This window comes from Apteryx rowi, unplaced genomic scaffold, assembly GCF_003343035.1.
Source record: "Apteryx rowi isolate R43461 unplaced genomic scaffold, aptRow1 scaffold_73, whole genome shotgun sequence".
NCBI classification, from domain to species: domain Eukaryota; kingdom Metazoa; phylum Chordata; class Aves; order Apterygiformes; family Apterygidae; genus Apteryx; species Apteryx rowi.
In genome coordinates, this window is record NW_020451016.1 from 2493856 (window position 1) to 2511919 (window position 18064).

At 37.7% G+C, this 18064-nt stretch overlaps 1 protein-coding gene across 12 annotated transcripts in view; it reads right to left on the reverse strand.

Annotated features, from left to right (window-relative positions):
* Positions 1-2: 2 nt before the first annotated feature.
* Positions 3-18064, reverse strand: part of ARNTL (aryl hydrocarbon receptor nuclear translocator like) — a 54826-nt gene continuing 36764 nt past the window's right edge. For 8 of the 12 annotated variants that reach the window (XM_026087762.1, XM_026087759.1, XM_026087763.1 and 5 more), the window contains 11 exons: positions 17242-17334; positions 15891-16008; positions 14045-14194; positions 12977-13223; positions 8247-8353; positions 7746-7896; positions 7082-7170; positions 5036-5144; positions 3164-3257; positions 1344-1446; positions 3-709 (listed from right to left, as the gene is read on the reverse strand). In XM_026087762.1, the coding sequence (XP_025943547.1) occupies positions 549-709; positions 1344-1446; positions 3164-3257; positions 5036-5144; positions 7082-7170; positions 7746-7896; positions 8247-8353; positions 12977-13223; positions 14045-14194; positions 15891-16008; positions 17242-17334 (1422 nt within the window). In that variant the 3' untranslated portion in view covers positions 3-548. Of the gene's footprint in view, positions 710-1343; positions 1447-3163; positions 3258-5035; positions 5145-7081; positions 7171-7745; positions 7897-8246; positions 8354-12976; positions 13224-14044; positions 14223-15890; positions 16009-17241; positions 17335-18064 lie in introns of those variants that run through there. The other 4 variants (XM_026087768.1, XM_026087766.1, XM_026087764.1 and 1 more) reach the window with 2 other exon arrangements.

An 18064-nucleotide genomic window follows, 5' to 3' on the forward strand; every position in this document is an offset into this window, starting at 1 on the left:
ACTTCTAGCATGCACCTTCACAGGGTTTTATCAAATTTATTTATCAAAGTAAATGCTCCATTTTAGAACAAGGGAAACATTTATTTTAAAAATATTTAACTGTCTAATACATTACACTTTAACAATATTTATAGTAAAGGATTCTTACAAGAAAGAATAAACAGCTTTATGGTACAATTAGTATAAGAAATATCCACATGGGGACTGTTTTGCAGTGTAAAAACACACCATACATCTGAAATGGTCATTTGCATATAAAAGCTACCACTGATGCCAGTGAGTTGCACAGTGATTTTAAAAAAATTCAAACAACAGAATCCAAAATATACAAGTAATGCAAACTATACACAGCTAACCAAATCCACACAAACACTGTAGCGGGTTATTCCATGTTGTCTGAAGTTACACATGGTAGGATGAGTGGCATTCTGATATGGCTTTTATGAAATTCATACATAAAAGCTTCTCCAGCCAACAAGTTTCACAGACTGCAGAACTCCACCAATAAATGCACTTTGATATTTGGATGTTGAAGCAAGGTGCATCATTTACAAGGGCCATGGCAAATCACTGAAATCCACAGGGCCACCAAGACCTGCATCTGCTTCAAGAAGGCTCATTATTACGGCCATTGCTGCTTCATCATTGCTAGGGCTGCTTGATCCTTGATCGTTGTCAATCATATCAATGCCTATATGAGAGTTTTCCCCTGTAAGCATAAATACAGTAAGTCATCACAAGTCCAGATTTGTTTCATGACTTATTTGCAATGATCACATGCCATATGACTTGAAGTAGAACAGCTGAACAGGCTGAACTATTCTGTGAGTATTAGCATGTCTGAGAGCCAGGTTGCCACAGTTTCAGGGATACTGTTGATACCTGGGAGTTAAGAGTACAAAGGTTAGGTCACTTCTCAGAAGTGACCAGTATACCTGATATGGACTGTCTTATGATGTGCTCTACTACAAGAATAATCTAGATTAATGCCTAGGAGTCAATTTAGCCTTTCTTATTGGCTATAGCTACTTAAAAGCATTCACAAGAAGTAGGTGAGGAGTTCACCTAATTCACACCTATTCAGCAAGACAAAACAGGCTTACAACCACTATTTTTTTTAAAATGACAATATAAAGCAACCTAGACAGATTGTCAGGCTACTCTTGTAGCCACTCTTTTAGGCAAACTTAAAGTGGTAAGTTAGTTATGAGCTTTATTGTTCAGCTAAATGCTACAGATGGTAAAAGCAAGCTACTGCTAAAAGCAATCATCTTGTTAGTCATCTGTACAGTCGTCATGTGTTTAGTTGATATCAAGGTAAGTTATTGTATGTCCTTGCTTACCAAGAATAGAGGAGTTGTCAGAATATGGGTAACCAGAGTTATCTTGGATTTGCCCAGACAGTAACCCAGCTGAAGGAATGTCTGAAGTGCCGCCATTCAAGATCTTAAAAGAGAAAACAGAAGCTATAAAGCAACATGTCATATGACAGTTTAAGATATTGTCTCATACCAGGATACCTTTTAATACAGTGAGGATGGACTTCCTGAAAAAACCCAGCATCTAAAGTCTAGTTAATGAGACTAGTTGTAAATTAAGATCTACTTCCTCTCTATTATGCCCATTAAGCAGATGCCAGATTGATAGCAGATCCCTTCCTTTGCAGTGGTGATACAAAGTCAGCACTACATGCTAAACTTCTAAAAGTAATTTCTGAAAAAATACTAGAAAGTGCTCATAAAGATGATGCAGAAATCTAACTCATCCACCTGCAAGTGATAGTAGTTAGAGCTAACTAGAGAACATGTGAATTTACAGATATGGTGCATGTAAAGGACTGTCAACTGAGCTCCTTCACATAGGAGGGGATCATACTCCTAAAACTGAAAAAGACTACATGAGCTGAGCACTGCTCCTGGATGCTACGTCTAACTGTTTTTGGTACAGAGCAGCACAGTGGCAGTGCATACACCAAAGCACATGATTGTATAAAGAACATAGCAGGGACAATAAGCAGAAATTCCAGAATCTCTGAGATTCTTAAGCAGCAAGGAAATAGCTGAATTTGAACCATAGTCTTAATCACTCAGATGCGTGTATGCTGGAAAGCATAGGGTAAGTACTTCTGAGCTCCCTTTGAAGGCAGCATCAGTTGGAACTTGAGCTACAACTTACACGGTCCCTATGTAGAAGGCTTTTCAAGTTTGCTTTCTAAATAAGGATGAATATTGAGGGGGCACCGTATTAGACATACCCAACTCACCATGTGCATTTTCCTTAATTCTGCTATGTTAACAGTAGCCCTTAATATATGCAGGTGCTGAATTATTGTAGGGCAGATGGAGCACAAATGACTATTCCTAGAATTACAACTCTTAACTTATTACAAGTTCAAGTTCTACTTCAAGTACAAAGTAAGCCACCAATAGAAGAAAATATTTAGTGTAAATGATATGTTCCAATGAAACAATTCTTATCTATAGCCATGTTAGTTTCTGGGGAAAAAAGCAAGTCTGTAGCAGGGTTTGAATGCACAAAATAAGAATTTGGGTAAATGCTCTTTTTGCCTTGAATATGACAACTATAAGCAGCAATTTGCTAGATCACTTAACCACTTGAACACTAATACTAGGTGCTTTTAAAGTGTTGATAACACTATATGAATGCTGCTCAAGCAGTCTTAGGACAAGGCATGGTACATAGTACTGATTTAAAAAATAAACTGTCAGTGCACAGTGAAGCACCTAATTGTCACATTTTCTGCTGCAGCAGTATGGTAAAGCCATTGTAATTCATTAGACTTAATGTGAGTACGGTGAGTGCTCAAACAATAGCAATTCCAATGTTCACCAGTATGTGGTGGGAAAGAGTTTTTGGAGGATCAGGAGACATGAGGTGAGCTACTTACTTGCAGCTCAGTTAAAAAATAAAATTGGGGAAAACCTAGGAGTGGGCAGATTTCAAAAGCTGTCAGTGTTTAAGAACTACTGGTTTCTGCACTGTACGGACTGCTATAAAGGGATTTGGGCTACCAGAATGTTGTGATKTGCTGTCACAGACTCCTTCAGCCATGCAGAGTTCAACACCACATGTAATTTTATAAGCTTTATCTCACACTGCTTACCACTACTGTTGCAAGTCTGTTTGTAAAGCTTGTTCTTACCTTCTTGCCTCCTGGGGATGATGTATCAGGTGGTGGTGTGCTGGTAATATTCAGTGGACTTGAACCACAGCTAGAAGGCGATGATCCTCTTATCCTGTCATGGACAAAATAGGGAATGATTTTGCTAGTGATTGATTGGACTCAAGTGCCAGAGACTTGGAGTTTCAAATGCTGACCTTAGTATCAGGTGGCATAAGGTGTTTAAAAGCATGGAATTCACTGCTGTAGTTTCATCACCCTTTCACTGATACACAAGTTAGCAGCAGCAACATTTTAAATTGCAGCCAGATCATTTTAATTTGCAGCTAGATTAACAATAACAGTTTGTGTGTGCATTGTCCAGCTTGCTCAGTCTGCAAGCTCTACCTCCTCCCACCTTTATTTGTTGCTGTGCAGCCTTCACAGAGCATCTGCAAGGAACAGATCCTGGGTATTTTTTAACCAAAAAGTTAATCTCAGTTTTGGGGTACTGATTCAATTTTTACCGGCTAAGAATTTGGCCTGCATCAGCCATACTAACCTAGACTCCTTCAGTGAGCTACTGCTACAGAAATACGCTAGACGTGATTTAATTAACTTATATTAAAAAACCCTCAAAGCAGCATTTTTCACTTTCATTTTCCTCAGCTTGATCAAATACCAATCTTTTAATAATGAATAATGTATTAACTGTAGAATCAACAAATCTCCAGACTAAATGGAGGAGGGATAGTTACAGAGAACAGTAATGGAAATGGGAATCTTATCCTTGGCAGAGTTCCCCTGGGAAAGCTGAACAGAAGGCAGCCTTGGAAAATAGTAACAGCTGCTGAAAGAGGACTGGAACTAACCCAGGGTCTTCAAATGAAAGGAAAGTATGGGGGGGGGGGGAAAACTATACTACTCCATTCACTGCAGCTAATTAAGAGTTTTACAGCTACTAAAAGTGATGGGAAGTTTTAAAGTCTTGGTTCAACCTGCCTGTTGCTTAAAAGTATGTTTACAGACAGGAAAAATGTCAGTCCTTATTGTGATAGGTTTACTGTTTTTTTTGCCTAAGTATATAAGTAGTCTCTGGCCTGCAGCAGAAACAAAACTATGAGAGATGGGTCTGAAGTTTTTCCTGAACTGCAGTTCAGGACTGTTAATACCACTGAACATTTGCTAGATGGGACTGCTTTTATGGGCAGGGAACAGTTCCCAAGAGGAAACTTATGAAGAAAGGGGGATCCTTAGTCAGTAGAAATTAATAGTGACACCTCCTGAAAGTAGCTGCTCACACAGAAAGATGCGACACAGCTGTTTTGAGAACCACCTAGCTGTTACTACAGACCCTTACTGCAGGGTACCACATCACACTGTGTTTAAACTAGAGCTGTTTCCAGACAGACTGCCTCTGGGAAGACAGAGCTAGCTTAATCATTGTATCCTTGGTCAATAAGCTGTGTGAATACTCCTCAAGTTGGACTTACATTCTAAAAACTCTAAAAGCAAAGCAAACTGGATCACAGGAAAGCAAACATTTGGCAATTGTCAATAGTTTTGGCATTCAGAGGTTGTTCCACTTATACCCTTAAGTCATGGGAAAAGAAAAGCATGGAAAGGAATTTGGTTTTAGTTAGTTGCTCTTTTTATTTTCTGTTTCTGGTAAATAGATAATTATCACCATAAAAAAAAGTTTCAGTATTAGTCCTTTTAGAGTAGAAAACTGGAAGGCTGTAACTTTTTCATGCTTTCACTGTGCCTCAGACATTCAGTATAGATACCTGTAGCTGTCTACTTATAAAATACAATTGCATAATTCCACCTTCAGCTTGAAGAAAGACTTCCTTAATTTCCTTTAAAAAAAAAAAGCCACTGATTTTGCTTTAACTTTATACCATTTTCTCTCACCTGTGAATCTCCATGATTTCTTCAGCAATCATCCTCCCTATTTTACCTGCCCCAGCTCTTGTTCCACCTGGAATTCCAGGGACAGTAGGATGGGTCCTTTTGGGGCCACCTGAAACAAGTAGATATCTTAAGGTCAGATAAAAGCTTACGGCCCTTTTCCAAAAAAGCGCTTGCATTTAAGCATGAAAGGGTCCCCCAGCTTCTCAAAACTAAATGAATTGTAAATATATACAATTCCACTGACTGGTGAGTATCTTCAAATATATGGACTGCTCCATCTTGCAGTGGGCCAGGCTATGCTATACCTCTTAGACATACATCTATGCCACTAGGTATACATACTCTGACTCGGGTAAACATATTCTGACTCTTTTCAGAATCTGGCTCTTTCAAGCATCTGGTAGTATCTCTTGCCCAAATTTAGTAGAGAACAGCTTACTAGACCTGCTTTAATATGTGGCTGAATAGGCTCATCTCCAGACACACTTGTTCTTTGCGAAGAACTTACCAGCACAGACACAGTCAATATGGAATAAACTCAAGTTACCTGATGAACATAAATCAAACCCCTGCAGGTTACTGCAAATATCTCAGAAGTAAAGAAAAAGTGAGCTCTGAACCTTTAGAAGTTCACTGTTATTTTAATGTGATTTGGCACTTGCACAGTGCTTCAGGTTGTCTGGAAGGAGCTCAATATATTCCAAGGCACAACAAAGAAGGGATCGCCTACTGAAAGGGCAAGGAAGCCTCGTAGCATTGATTATACATAGTGAACATTTGTCTTGTTTTAGAAATTCATATTTAACAATAATAACCCTTGCAATCTTTATGGCTCAAATCCATCAGGAGGTGAGATAGCTCAGCACCTCCTAGAAGATCATCAAATCCTTAGCTGAGCCAAAACCACTTGAAATTAAACTTCACTCTTTCTTTTCTGGGAACAAGAACTATCAGTATGACAATATTACACATGGCTGATTTCTTTTCAAAGGCTATGCTGTAGCATGAATAAGCTCATCCCATTTTAGAACAGTTTGTTCTATATTTCTTCATTCGTGAAAGCCCCAGACACGACTTCATTTCTGTAATTCTACATTCAATTACTAATCACCATACCTATATCTCAGCTTTTCTTCCTACCACACTGCCAACTGTCCATGCTTTGCCATCCTCCCTCCTTCATAGTTTCACTTACTGAACCTCATTTTTCAGAACAGAGATAGCTGAAAAGCCCAGCTTTTGCACTGATCTGCTAAGCATACTGTATACAATTTATGAGATAATTCCAGACATGCACAATATCCTGTAAAGGCAGAGTTGATAAAACTAACATCTAGTAAAGTAAATAGGGTCTCTAAAAGCAATGGCTCCCAACTTTTTGGAAAGAATCTCAGTGCTAATAACATCCCTTCTCCTCAATCCTTCATTCATAGCCTATCACTGCATCCGCCTACTCCTCCTCACTTCTACCCTGCTCCAGTAACACTTCATTATTAAATCAAGCTCTGCTCCATATTATGCTACACTCCATCAGTTATAAAAGATGTTTCAGTGATCTGCAGAAGCCATAACAAGCCCGTGGTAACTACTGGATTTCAGTCTTCATGTCTTGACAAAAAGTAAGTCAAATAAAGGGGGAGTGATAAGGCGAACAGCCAAACTATGTTTATGATCTATCCACCCTGAGTGTACATCTGCACTGACAACAGAACTTGAAGTTGCTCTGGGACGACGTTTGTTATGCATATATRACAAATAGACTCCTCCATGAAGGCAAACATTTCTCCTCTAACTCACTCCTCCAACCTTGTTCATAATTATTTCCTCTGTCTGACTCATTCACATTCTCTCTCTGACYATTTTGCATTCAAAGCTGATTTAGGTTCATCGGGGCAAGAACTGCTTTAGCATTTGTGTGTCCTAAAACATATTTTTTCCTTAGATTTTAACAAATTCACAATGGAAAAATGCAGCAAATTTATGCATTCAGGATTAGCTGGTAACAAGGCAAGGCTGCTAATAATTTCCTCACAGTACAGTAGTTACCTTCTCCAGCCTGGAGAACACTGTCCATACTATGTGGAGAAGCTGCAAGCTGTGGAAAGGCTGTGTCCCCACTGTCAAGTACATTGGTGCTGTGAATTTCAAGAATTAAAAGAATCAGTGATTAAGAACCCTACAAAACAGTCTCTCTGCCATTGTGACAGAGCAGAATGCTTCAGGGTTTAAGTAGTTTATGAATCACTATCACCTCTGTGAAAGAAGCACTGTGACTGACATTAAGGCTAGATAAACAACAGAAATAAAACATCACGTTACAACTCAAAACGTGCAATGCAAAACCCAAATTGCTTCTCTCATGAGATGAATTCCTCTACAGCAGTTATGCTGTTGTGAAGTCACTGCACCTGTACAGAATCCTCAAGGAAAAATAATGCATCTCCCATACATCTCTACAAGGACTGTAACCCCAGGTTTTCCCAAAGAAAGAAAATATTTATATGTTTGAAGACTTTAATAAGCACCATCCAGCCTATATTACAATTCATAAGTCAACTAATTCCCCTCCCCACAGTATGCAATTCTGGCTGCTATCTGTAGAATACTTACTGTCTTCGGGAAGATGTGCACATATTTATGTCAAATCTTAGCTTAAGGCAGGGCAAAACAATCAGCATTTACATGCATTTGTTAAGGGAAAAATACTTACGAAACAACTGTATTTGTTGAGACAATGTATTCTACTTCTTTGGTCCAAGGGTTCATGAAACTGAACCAGCGACTCCTCAGTGTAATAAAAGACCCATCTTTTATTTTAAACTTGTAGCAGTTGGTTGTAATTTTTTCTCTTGTCTGCAAAACTATAGACAGATAGAAAGTGAGTAACCTTGTTTCAAACAGGCACAATAACTACACAAGCAGAATCCTTGTCAGGGAAAACTCAATTCAGCTTATTCCTCCCCTCACCTCTGGAGAAAAATGCTATTTCTGCAGCTTTTTTCCCCTCCATAACCAAAGATCAAATATTCATTAAAAATCCATGGAAGTCTAACATAATCATATCATTCAGCTCATGATGAACAATGTTCTGAACAGAAGCATTTGCAAACAGAAAGACAGCCAAATCCTTTCAAGTTTCCATGGCTTTCTTAATACACTATTTTCCCAATATTTTTACAAAATTTCTTTATTGAATTATTAATAATTGTACCTTGTCTATGACATTCTGCAAGATGTCCTATATCATCTTGATGAAAATACTCATAACACGAAGTACCTAGAAGTTCCTGGGGTAAGTATGCCAGAATGGCTGTTGCCCTTGGGGAGGAGGGAAAAAAAATTGTTTTTCAAGTTGAAATATTAATGACAGATTACTAAAACTCATACTGAAGTTAGGCAAGCTGCAAGTAATGCTGAAAGGTATTTTAGCTTACAAGGAAAAAATTCATTAAGAATACTCTGTTTTCTTTTTAATTCTCAGGTAATTATAAAAGCACATAACACCAACAGCCCTCAAGTGGTGTATTTGACCTATCACCACTGGATGTAAGAGTTTCTAAATAGCTTTGGAGGTATATTGTAATTCTGAGAATTTAAACTTGATTAAAACTACTTTGTAGCAGCCACAAGGTAATATGAAGCCTTCTGCATATGATGCCATTAAAAATAAGCAGACACCTTGGGTTTGAAGAGCCGCAGTTTTCCTTTGTGTACCCATGGTGCTGTTGAATAGCAGCACAATTTTAGCATAACTAGTGTTTCAGGAGCATTTTCTCCCAGTTGCAAGACTTAAGAGTAGAACTGCCCCCCCCCCCAAAAAAAAAACCAAAAAAACACCCAAACCCATAAAAAAGAAAGGTTAACAAACAGAATTTTCCTAAAGAAGCACTAAGAGACCTAATGTATATCTTTATTTTGAATCAGACAGGAACACAAAGCAAATAGAACAACTTTTCATTTCATCAGAACAGCCACAAAGCCAAATCATTTGCTTCCTCATCAGAAAACTTTAGAACCAAACACACCTGAGATCTGCAACATGGAAAAGACACATGGGTTCTTGATCTGACTCTCAGGTAGTGTTCAAGGAGATGTTGGCAAAGATGGAATACATCTCAAGAAACTAGGAAAAAAGACTTCTTTGTACATCAACTTGGTAACCCAGGCCTTAAACTAAGTTCAAGAGGAAAAGTGAAGCAACACTGCAGATAAGTGACAATAGGCTAGACAGTGGTCCAACACAAGGCAAAAGGGCCATTCTTGACAAGGAAGAAGTTACAATGGGCCGGTGGGCTAAACGTCCTGGAGATCTGTACGTTAAAACAGGAAAACAAGATGTGTTTCTTCTGTTGTTTATGATTTAGAAGCTGTATCAAATTTAGTAGGATAACTCATCTAACCAGAATACAAACATGAAAAATAACAGATAGGCAAGAGGGACATAGGAATTGGTGTCACCTTGCACATTATGGATGTGTCTGCTTGCCACCAGCCCCCAGACCATGGGATAAGACAGACTTGTTGAAGGTATCCGGGGAGGGACAATTCATGATGGCTACCGTGGTGCATGCAGCACAGCCATCACCTGGCAAAATCAGTACTTGCTGGTAAAGGAGGAACCATTTGAGAATGCAACAAAGCAGGATTAACATCCAGGAATGCCTTGAAATGCACACAATTTTATTTAGGAGATAGATAAAACTAGAGGATGAAGGACAAAATCAAATCTGCAGAAGCTCTAGGCAAACTGCTTGAGAACATCAGGATAGAAAGTAACATGGCTGAATGACTCAGGGGTAAGAGTTTGAGACCCTCTAGCTCAGTGGAAGAATGGACAGCAAACAAAACCAATGACCTGCAGTAAACTTTCATTTTGTATGTCTCTTAGAAGAAAATTCGCTTAAGGAGAAATGATGGTTTCTTGAAGAAATCAGTATAAAAGTCACAATTCCAAACTAGTCCAATGCAAATGAAATAGGAAGGGTAATAAGGAACCAACTCAGCTAGATCATCACCTCTTCTGCAATCTCAAAAAAAGCCCAAAGGAAATATTATAAAATGTAGAAACTATTTCATATTAAAAAGTGAGAGTAAGAATAACAATAAGAACATAGAGGGACAAAAAAAGAGATACAACTGACAAAAAAAAAGAGAGATTTTTAATGCAGGGTATTTTTTTATTTTTCCCCTTAAAAGCCTTTAGTACTAATCAGGTGGCTTACATCATTAGTCCTCACTGACAAAAAACTCTAAGACTTCAGCCTCAGAGAAGAAAACATTACAAAGTATTCACATGAGAGAAATTTTCAGACTGGCTTTTGTCTGGTGAACTTTATCCCAGGACACTTAAACTACTGACAGCTGTAAGACTGCTTTGGTGAGTTACACCTGAGAGCCTGTGGAAAACCAAAGAGCAGCAAAATGTAGAGTCTATCATTAAAAAGGAAGAGCTTGGAACAGACTAAACTTTATTCCAGTATTTTTCCAAGAACTGAAATAGCAAAGCCTCTTAACGGCACTGGGGTGGGGGTTGAAGGCCTGGCATATATGATTAACAACCAGTATGGGCATCAGTAAGCAGCTTGCTAAACCTTTTTAATTTACTTTCACAGAAGGACAAACAGGTCTTGTGGAATGTGGATGATGTAACAAACTATGACAGATGTCAAAAGACCTAATGAATTCAAAGTTTGACATTGTTTTACAATGTATTATACTAAGCAAGGAAGGAAACCAAGCTGCTATAGATACTACACGTACTAACTAGCTGGGCCACCACAGTCAGAGAATAATTTCTTAACTATTCACTGTAAAAATGGCAGGCTACACTGAACAGAGTTTTAAAAAGAATCACCCCATTTCTTACTTCATTCAGTACTTTTAATGACTCTGGATGGTGAATTTGAGAGTAAAATTAAGTTTATTAAATATGCAGACAACATCACACATAGCTTCAGAATTCAAAGTGATCTTGTAAAGTGGAGAAGCAAGCTAAAGAAAAAAAAGAAAGATGTAAAAAAAGGATGAAATTCAAGAAGGACAAGTGCCAAGTAATACACTGCTGGAAAGAATGATGAACAATTAGGAAATAGTTCAACAGAAGGAGATTGAATATAATATACCATAAGGCAGTTTTGTTCAGTCACTGACAGCAGAACACCACACTAGTATGTATCTATCGGAGCACACCCTATGAGATGCACAGAACAAACCTGCTACTCAGCCCTGGAAACTTCAGAACCAAAGTTCAAGAAGGGTGTGGATGAAGCAGGCACTCCAGACAACAGCTACAAGAATGGCCAGAAACCACCATCTGAGGAAAGATTTAGCTTAACCCCCCCCCCCCCCAAACAGATTTATTTCATTGCAATCATGCTTCCTATCTGAAAGATGCACAGCACAAAGAAGAGACTCCATCTGTTCACCAAGTCGTAACGGGTTTAAACTGCAGCAGAGAAGATTCAGATTTAGCTTATCTGTTACTAGGAATGCCTTTCAATGGTAGAGGTTAGTGGTTCCCTGAAACAACTTGCCTGAAAAAACTGTGGTATCTTCCTTTAAAACCATCAAAAAAACCACAGGATAAGCAATCACACTCGAAGAATAGTGTAGCACTTCATTGTAAATCTGAAAATGGCCTACATGGCCTCTTGCGTCCTAGCTGTTCACAATCCCACTACAAGCCCTTGTTTATAGTCTAGACTTGTAGTCAATACATGCACACAATTCAGTGAGTAATGAAGTATTTTTATACATCCCCTGCTGAGACAATTTATCAGAAGACACCTTGAAGAGCACTCTTGTCATGCTTTAATAAAAAATATTAGATATGTGCTTAACACTTTTACTGGATGTGAGCCAGGTCATAGACAACTTTCAAGATCATTTCTTCCAGTGAACTGAACACTACACTTTGGAGCACGGACCCAGGAAATCCCAGTTACTTTGCAGACAGTTACTGTGGAATAGCTGCTACACACACTCTCATTCAATAGTAATGCAATGTGCCCCCTTGCACAAATGGATAAATTAAACCAACTAATCACCTTCCCTGCACAACAGAAACATGAGCACAGGTAATCACCTCATAACAACTGATGAAAAGTAGCTCATGTGTTTCCAGCTCACGGATGCACTTTACGGCATTCTGCATATAACACCCCTCTTCCACTGCTGCTAAATTAGTATGGAGTTTACTTGTGAAAGCATAATTTTACACTGAGGGCTAATACATGCCATTTTCCTCATCAAGTATATAGTATATTATTAGAGGAAGCCAGAGATATGCCAATTATTTTTAATTTAACTGCAAACATAAGGAATTGGTTCAGTTATGAAGTCTTTAAATGCTCAAGAAAAATCAAGTACAACATTAATGCCTAATTATTCTCCAGAAGTTTCTCTATGCTAATTAATGCCTACATCTTTTCTTTTCCTGCAAGTTCTTCTCCAGGGACTATGCACTCCATAATGGCAAAACATTAGGGTCACAGAAAATCAGAGAAGTGTCTCTTTTCTAGATTCCCTTAGACAAATGACAAATGAACAGTGCAAGTTTATATGAACAAAAAAACTGCAACATAGAAATAAATTAATGGTTTTCAACTTTTACAGGTGCCCAAATATTCTCCAGTGGAAGCATGGATCCCAGGATACGAAACTTAAGCCTACGGATGAGGCTCACTTAAAAAATTCCCTTTCAAAGAGCCCTTCTAAGTAGTATACATCCTTCAAGGTACGTAGACAACAGCTGGAAAACAACAAAATAGAGTATTGGGGGAAAAAAGCAGAAAAACTTGTAGACAACATTTACTAAAAAGTTGAAAAGAACAGACATTTCTTTTTTGAATAGTATTTGCGCTACTTTAAGTATATATTATGCTGTCAGTAAATCAGTGTTGGACAGTGACTTATTGCAGAAGTTATTACAAATACTCTTACCTCTGATCTACAAAAACAAATTTCCCATCTATTGCATGTCGAGAAACATATTCTGTAGGTTTCACCCTGATTTCACCATTCACTGGTTGTGGTACTACATGGGGATGCAGCCGTCCAATTGCAACAAGACAACTTAAATTACAACCCTCATTATCTGGTTCATTATCTTCATCTAGTCCCATTTTTGTTGGTGGCCAGCTTTTTAAATATCCTGTACTATGGATAGTGCAAAAGCTTTTGCGGTCTGCTGTTTAAAAAAAAAGAAAGAAAGAAAGAAAGAAAGTAAAGCTCATTTATGTCATCAATACTGCTTTTGGAGAGCTTCATCTTTCAGTTTTGCTAAAATGCACAAAATGCACCTCCCCTCTTATCCTGGAAATCTGGGATATTGCTCACTAATGGTTTTTCAGTATTCCTGTGATATCGCGGTGCATTGGAGAAGTCAGTATACAATATACCTCTGCAAAATCATTGTTTATACTGAAATGCCAGATAGTTCAGACCATTTGATAATCTTTATGTAGAAACTGCATCAACTCTTATTGTTTCAGCATGGGATGCAAATAACCTAAAGGATTGTTTGGAGAAATTAGTATATTAAAAAAAAAAAAAAAAAGACTTTTTTTCAACTTAATATGAGGCTCCTGGGAAAACACAAACAATATGGTTAGCTGAAAAYACACCATTTGGGGTGCACAGGGGTAAATGTATACAGGGCTGAAGATTAAGACTCAATGATAGGTAGTACAGGCAGTATCTGAAAGAACTCATCTCCCCTCGCCTTGAGCAGGCAAGACTGGCAGCATACACTGCTCACAACAATTTCAAGAAAGGAGAGAGGAGAGTTTGGCTTTATATGCTGATACAACATGTAAGAGCTACTCTGGAAAAAAGGAAACAGTATGAAGAGGAGAAAGTAACAGACCTAGATATAGTTCATATAGCAATATCTTAAGAGGAAACATAGACTCTAGTAGGTAAGTGTCAAAAACTTAACCACTGCACGTTAGCAATTGTAGAAAAAAATGCTTGATAGTCATTCTATTTGACAAAATGTATAATTGTTACCTTTCTTCTTCGAACAGGTTGAAGGAAAATCCTTGTCTTCTATTTTTACAGAAGGTCTATTGCACTTCATCCTACAAAAGAAGGACCGTCTTGCTCCAGAACATAGTCGTGATGGCCCAGGTGTTATATCAGTTTTAACTGGGAGTCCAGCTGCAGCAAACAAAGGAAGTGAGGAAACCTTCTCTTTGTTAGATAAAATCTTAACCATACAAATGATTACATCATACAACCAAACTGTATGATGTTTTAACTTTGCTGGGACTTGCACAGATGTCCCAACTGTTACATCCTTCCCAGAAGCAAAAGTGCTATTTTTGAGATTTTCCTTTAAATGACCCAACAACAACAGGATACCAACTGATTCAACTGACCATATCAACTTAAAGAGTTCCTGATTATACTTTCTAGTGTGAAAACACTGACTTGAGAATAAAGGGTTCTAAATGCAAAGATTACAAATAAATTGTAAAAATACTCACACATCTTGCAATAAACATTTTWATTTCTTTGAATACTATCAATTGATTAAAAACAGTGATTATTTACCATAACCAGAGTGGTACTTCATACATACAGTCACCCAACAGTCCCATAGCCCTTCACTTCAGACTGGAAGAGTTTTCTATCATAACACCCAAAAAGCACATAGGAATGTATACAGCAGAACAGGCCCAGTGCCATTTCAGGTTCCTCTCAACTGCAGTATCTCAATACATCAGATTTTTTTCATTGTTCTGATGGAAGGGGAAGAAAGTGATATGCACACAGACTGCAAATCTCCAAGAACTCCAGTTATGTGTAAGGAGTCTCTCTGTCCAGAAAGAAAAAAGTCCCTATGACCATGCCCTAACAATAAGCCCTAACCTTTATCATATTCTTGCAGGAGGTTTTTAGAATCCTCTGTGGAACATAACTGGAGAAACATATTACGAAATGGCACATCAACTCTGGGAGCCAACAGCAGAGTGCTGGTATGGGGCTCCAGGAAGACACTTGGCACGYGTCAGGAATGCAGGTATCAGCAAGGTCAACGATGCAGTCGGAGCTCTAGTGGAGAGCGCTCCAAGAACTGAGGGAGGTTCTAACTCACACAGTAACTTTTCCACAGCTTGCTATCCACCTCAACCATTTCTGCATGGGGATATACATAAATGGACAGCTGTAAACCTGGACAAAAACTTCTAGGGCGCTGTAGGCATTTAACATGAAGAGGAAGACAGTGATTCCAATGTTTCAGTGTGTCTCTCTGTCATAGCAGATGGGAAGACCAAAATTCATGGTATTTACTTTTGCCTTTACTTTGTCAGAGGCACACAAAAAAGGGATAGCACTGGATAAACATACTTGAAGATCAGGGAAAATTTTCCAGAAACCAGGAGCCTCTAGGCTCATCACCCTGGAATGACCTATCTTAGTCCAGTTTCTGACCTCGAGCTGGTGGCTTCTTTCAGATGAAAGATCCAATACTGGGCAGCTAAAATACAGGCAAGTCTCCAGTGCTACCTACTACCATTCTGCTCATACTATATTATCACTGGTTGCTACCTCTGATGCCTGGGAAAAAAAGGATTCCTCAAAGGTGAAGCCAGTTATTAAAACTAATACATCTATATTGCAGTACATGCCAAACATACAAGCTTCCATATTTAGGTATCAGTTTAGTACTTTTTTCCCTGCCTTTAAGATGGAATTTCCTTGACATATGTGAGGTACTTCTAGCTGGAAAAGAATCTTGTGGAATGACAGGTAATCCAAACAGCTCCTCTCTCCTTCTGGATGTTAGGTAAATACTCAGAATCATTGTATCTGGCTACATGACACTGTTTCAAAACACACAAATACTCACTTTTTGCATCTATAAGCCTTTCCCGTGGTGCAGTGTCAGAAGAAGAGAGCTGTTCCTTCACTTTGGCAATGTCTTTAGGATGAAGGTAATCAAATAAGCTTTGACCAATCAAATCATTCTGTGGATATTGAATATTCAGTCAAAAATTAAAATAATTGTACTGCATATTTTCCTAATTTTAGCATCCATTATTAAGAATCCTTTTATATATAGGTCTGACCAATGAACATCACACATCTGAAATCCAGGATTTAATGGAATGTATTTATTTCCTCTATATGTTTTGAAGTTATGACTATGTTGCACAGTAATTTAATAATTCAGTTATTTTCAGTAAATGTTTTGCAGAAATAGCATGCTCAGTCCATTAACAAACAACATTTTGGCTTCTGTTTAGTCTCATTTTGTATACTACATGTTTTAAGTAAAAATCATAACAACGAATATTTTCTTTCAATATTTATGTCATTAGTAGGTATTTAGTATATATGTAAACTAAAGGCTGCTTGAAGTAAACCTTGGAAAAAAAAATTTTTTAAGTTGAAAAGGATAGCAGAYGACAGAAAAAATGAAGACTTATTTACACATTATATAGTGCAAGTCAAGCCTTATGTTAAGCATGTATTAAAACCTAGCTTTGGTCTAATTACGTCTCAGATTGTATTTTGGAGGGAGTCAATCCATGGATAACACCATGGAAATAGTTTCTATTTTCATCAGTTTTACTTGACAAATCCCACTCCTATGTTGGCAATGAGCACTAATATTAACATTTTTCTCTTTCCAGACAGCCTCAAGAGAACTGAAATATACAAAAATAACCTTTTAAAATAAAATTTTTGACAAAGAATGATGCAAGATACTCCAGTGTTTAGATACAGGTGCTGCTGCCCAATAGCAAATATTTGGCTCAATACAAATCTTAGATGAGTTTTTAATCCATTATTAAGCAGGATAGCAAAACCAGAACAAAGATAACCAAGTAGAAAAATTCTCCAGAACATATGTGAAGCTGCTGGAAGAACCTCAGACTGATTTTTCAACGTTCACTTAAAAGCGAAGTTAGATAACACTTGTGCAAGTGTGATGGTAAATCCCTAATGAGAATGCGTCACTACCAGTGAAACAGAGTTAGTACATTTTCACCTCCTTAGATTCAACTCAAACCAGGAACAATTTTTTCTAACAACACTGCAGARATCAGAAAGCATTTTTTTGCAACAAATATCACCTTTCAAGATAGACCATTCACATGAATACCCCCCTCTCCCTCCCCCAAAATAAAGGCATAATCACATAAAGCCTTTCAAATCTTCTAAGGCCTAACATTATTTACGATAGAAAAGAATACCTGACTGTAGTTGAGGATCTTGAAGACAGATTCTGAAACAAACAGTATCTTTCCTCTGTCACAGCCCACAACAAAAAGAAATCCATCTGCTGCCTAATTAGGAAAAAAAAATGTAAATTGCTAAGTTATACATCTTCCCTGCATCATTCTAGCCTTTAGAAGCCTTTTATATACAGTAGAATTTTTAGACCAGGAAAGCTCTCTCAACATTTATAGAGATAACTGAGTCAACAAGCAAAATATGAAATTACAATGAATTTTTTTTGCATTTGCAAATATTTTTGGCATCTTTCTGGGAATCATGCCCAGAATTTAAAATCGTTTTTATGGGAAGAAAGAATCCGTGTCTTGTCCTGTAATATTATGATTATGTTTACTAATGCTTTTGTTTTCAAATTAAAACATTACCTTAACTATATTTACTTCATATTGGCTCCTTTAGAAACCAAACACAACCTGAATATTTATGTGTCTGCAGGTAAGTAGTACTCATTCAGAAAGTACTGTTTTTCAGTCACATACAAGCATGCAGGATCAGGCCCTAACTTTATGGCTCTAGAGTCACAATGCTGCAGAAATTCAATCCTGCATATGCTGTATCTGATCACTGCAGTGCTTCACAAATTATGCAAGCTACTAGAAGTGCTTAACTTCCAACACAAGTGATATATACTCTCTGCACTGTAAAAGAAGTATAGAGCAAGTAGCCAAACATACTGAGTTCTGTTGCATCAGTGACCTCAAATAAACCAAATTCATTACATCATTGTATGCTGAAAATCATGTCAAGGTATATAATTTTGGTTCATTCCATGAAATAACC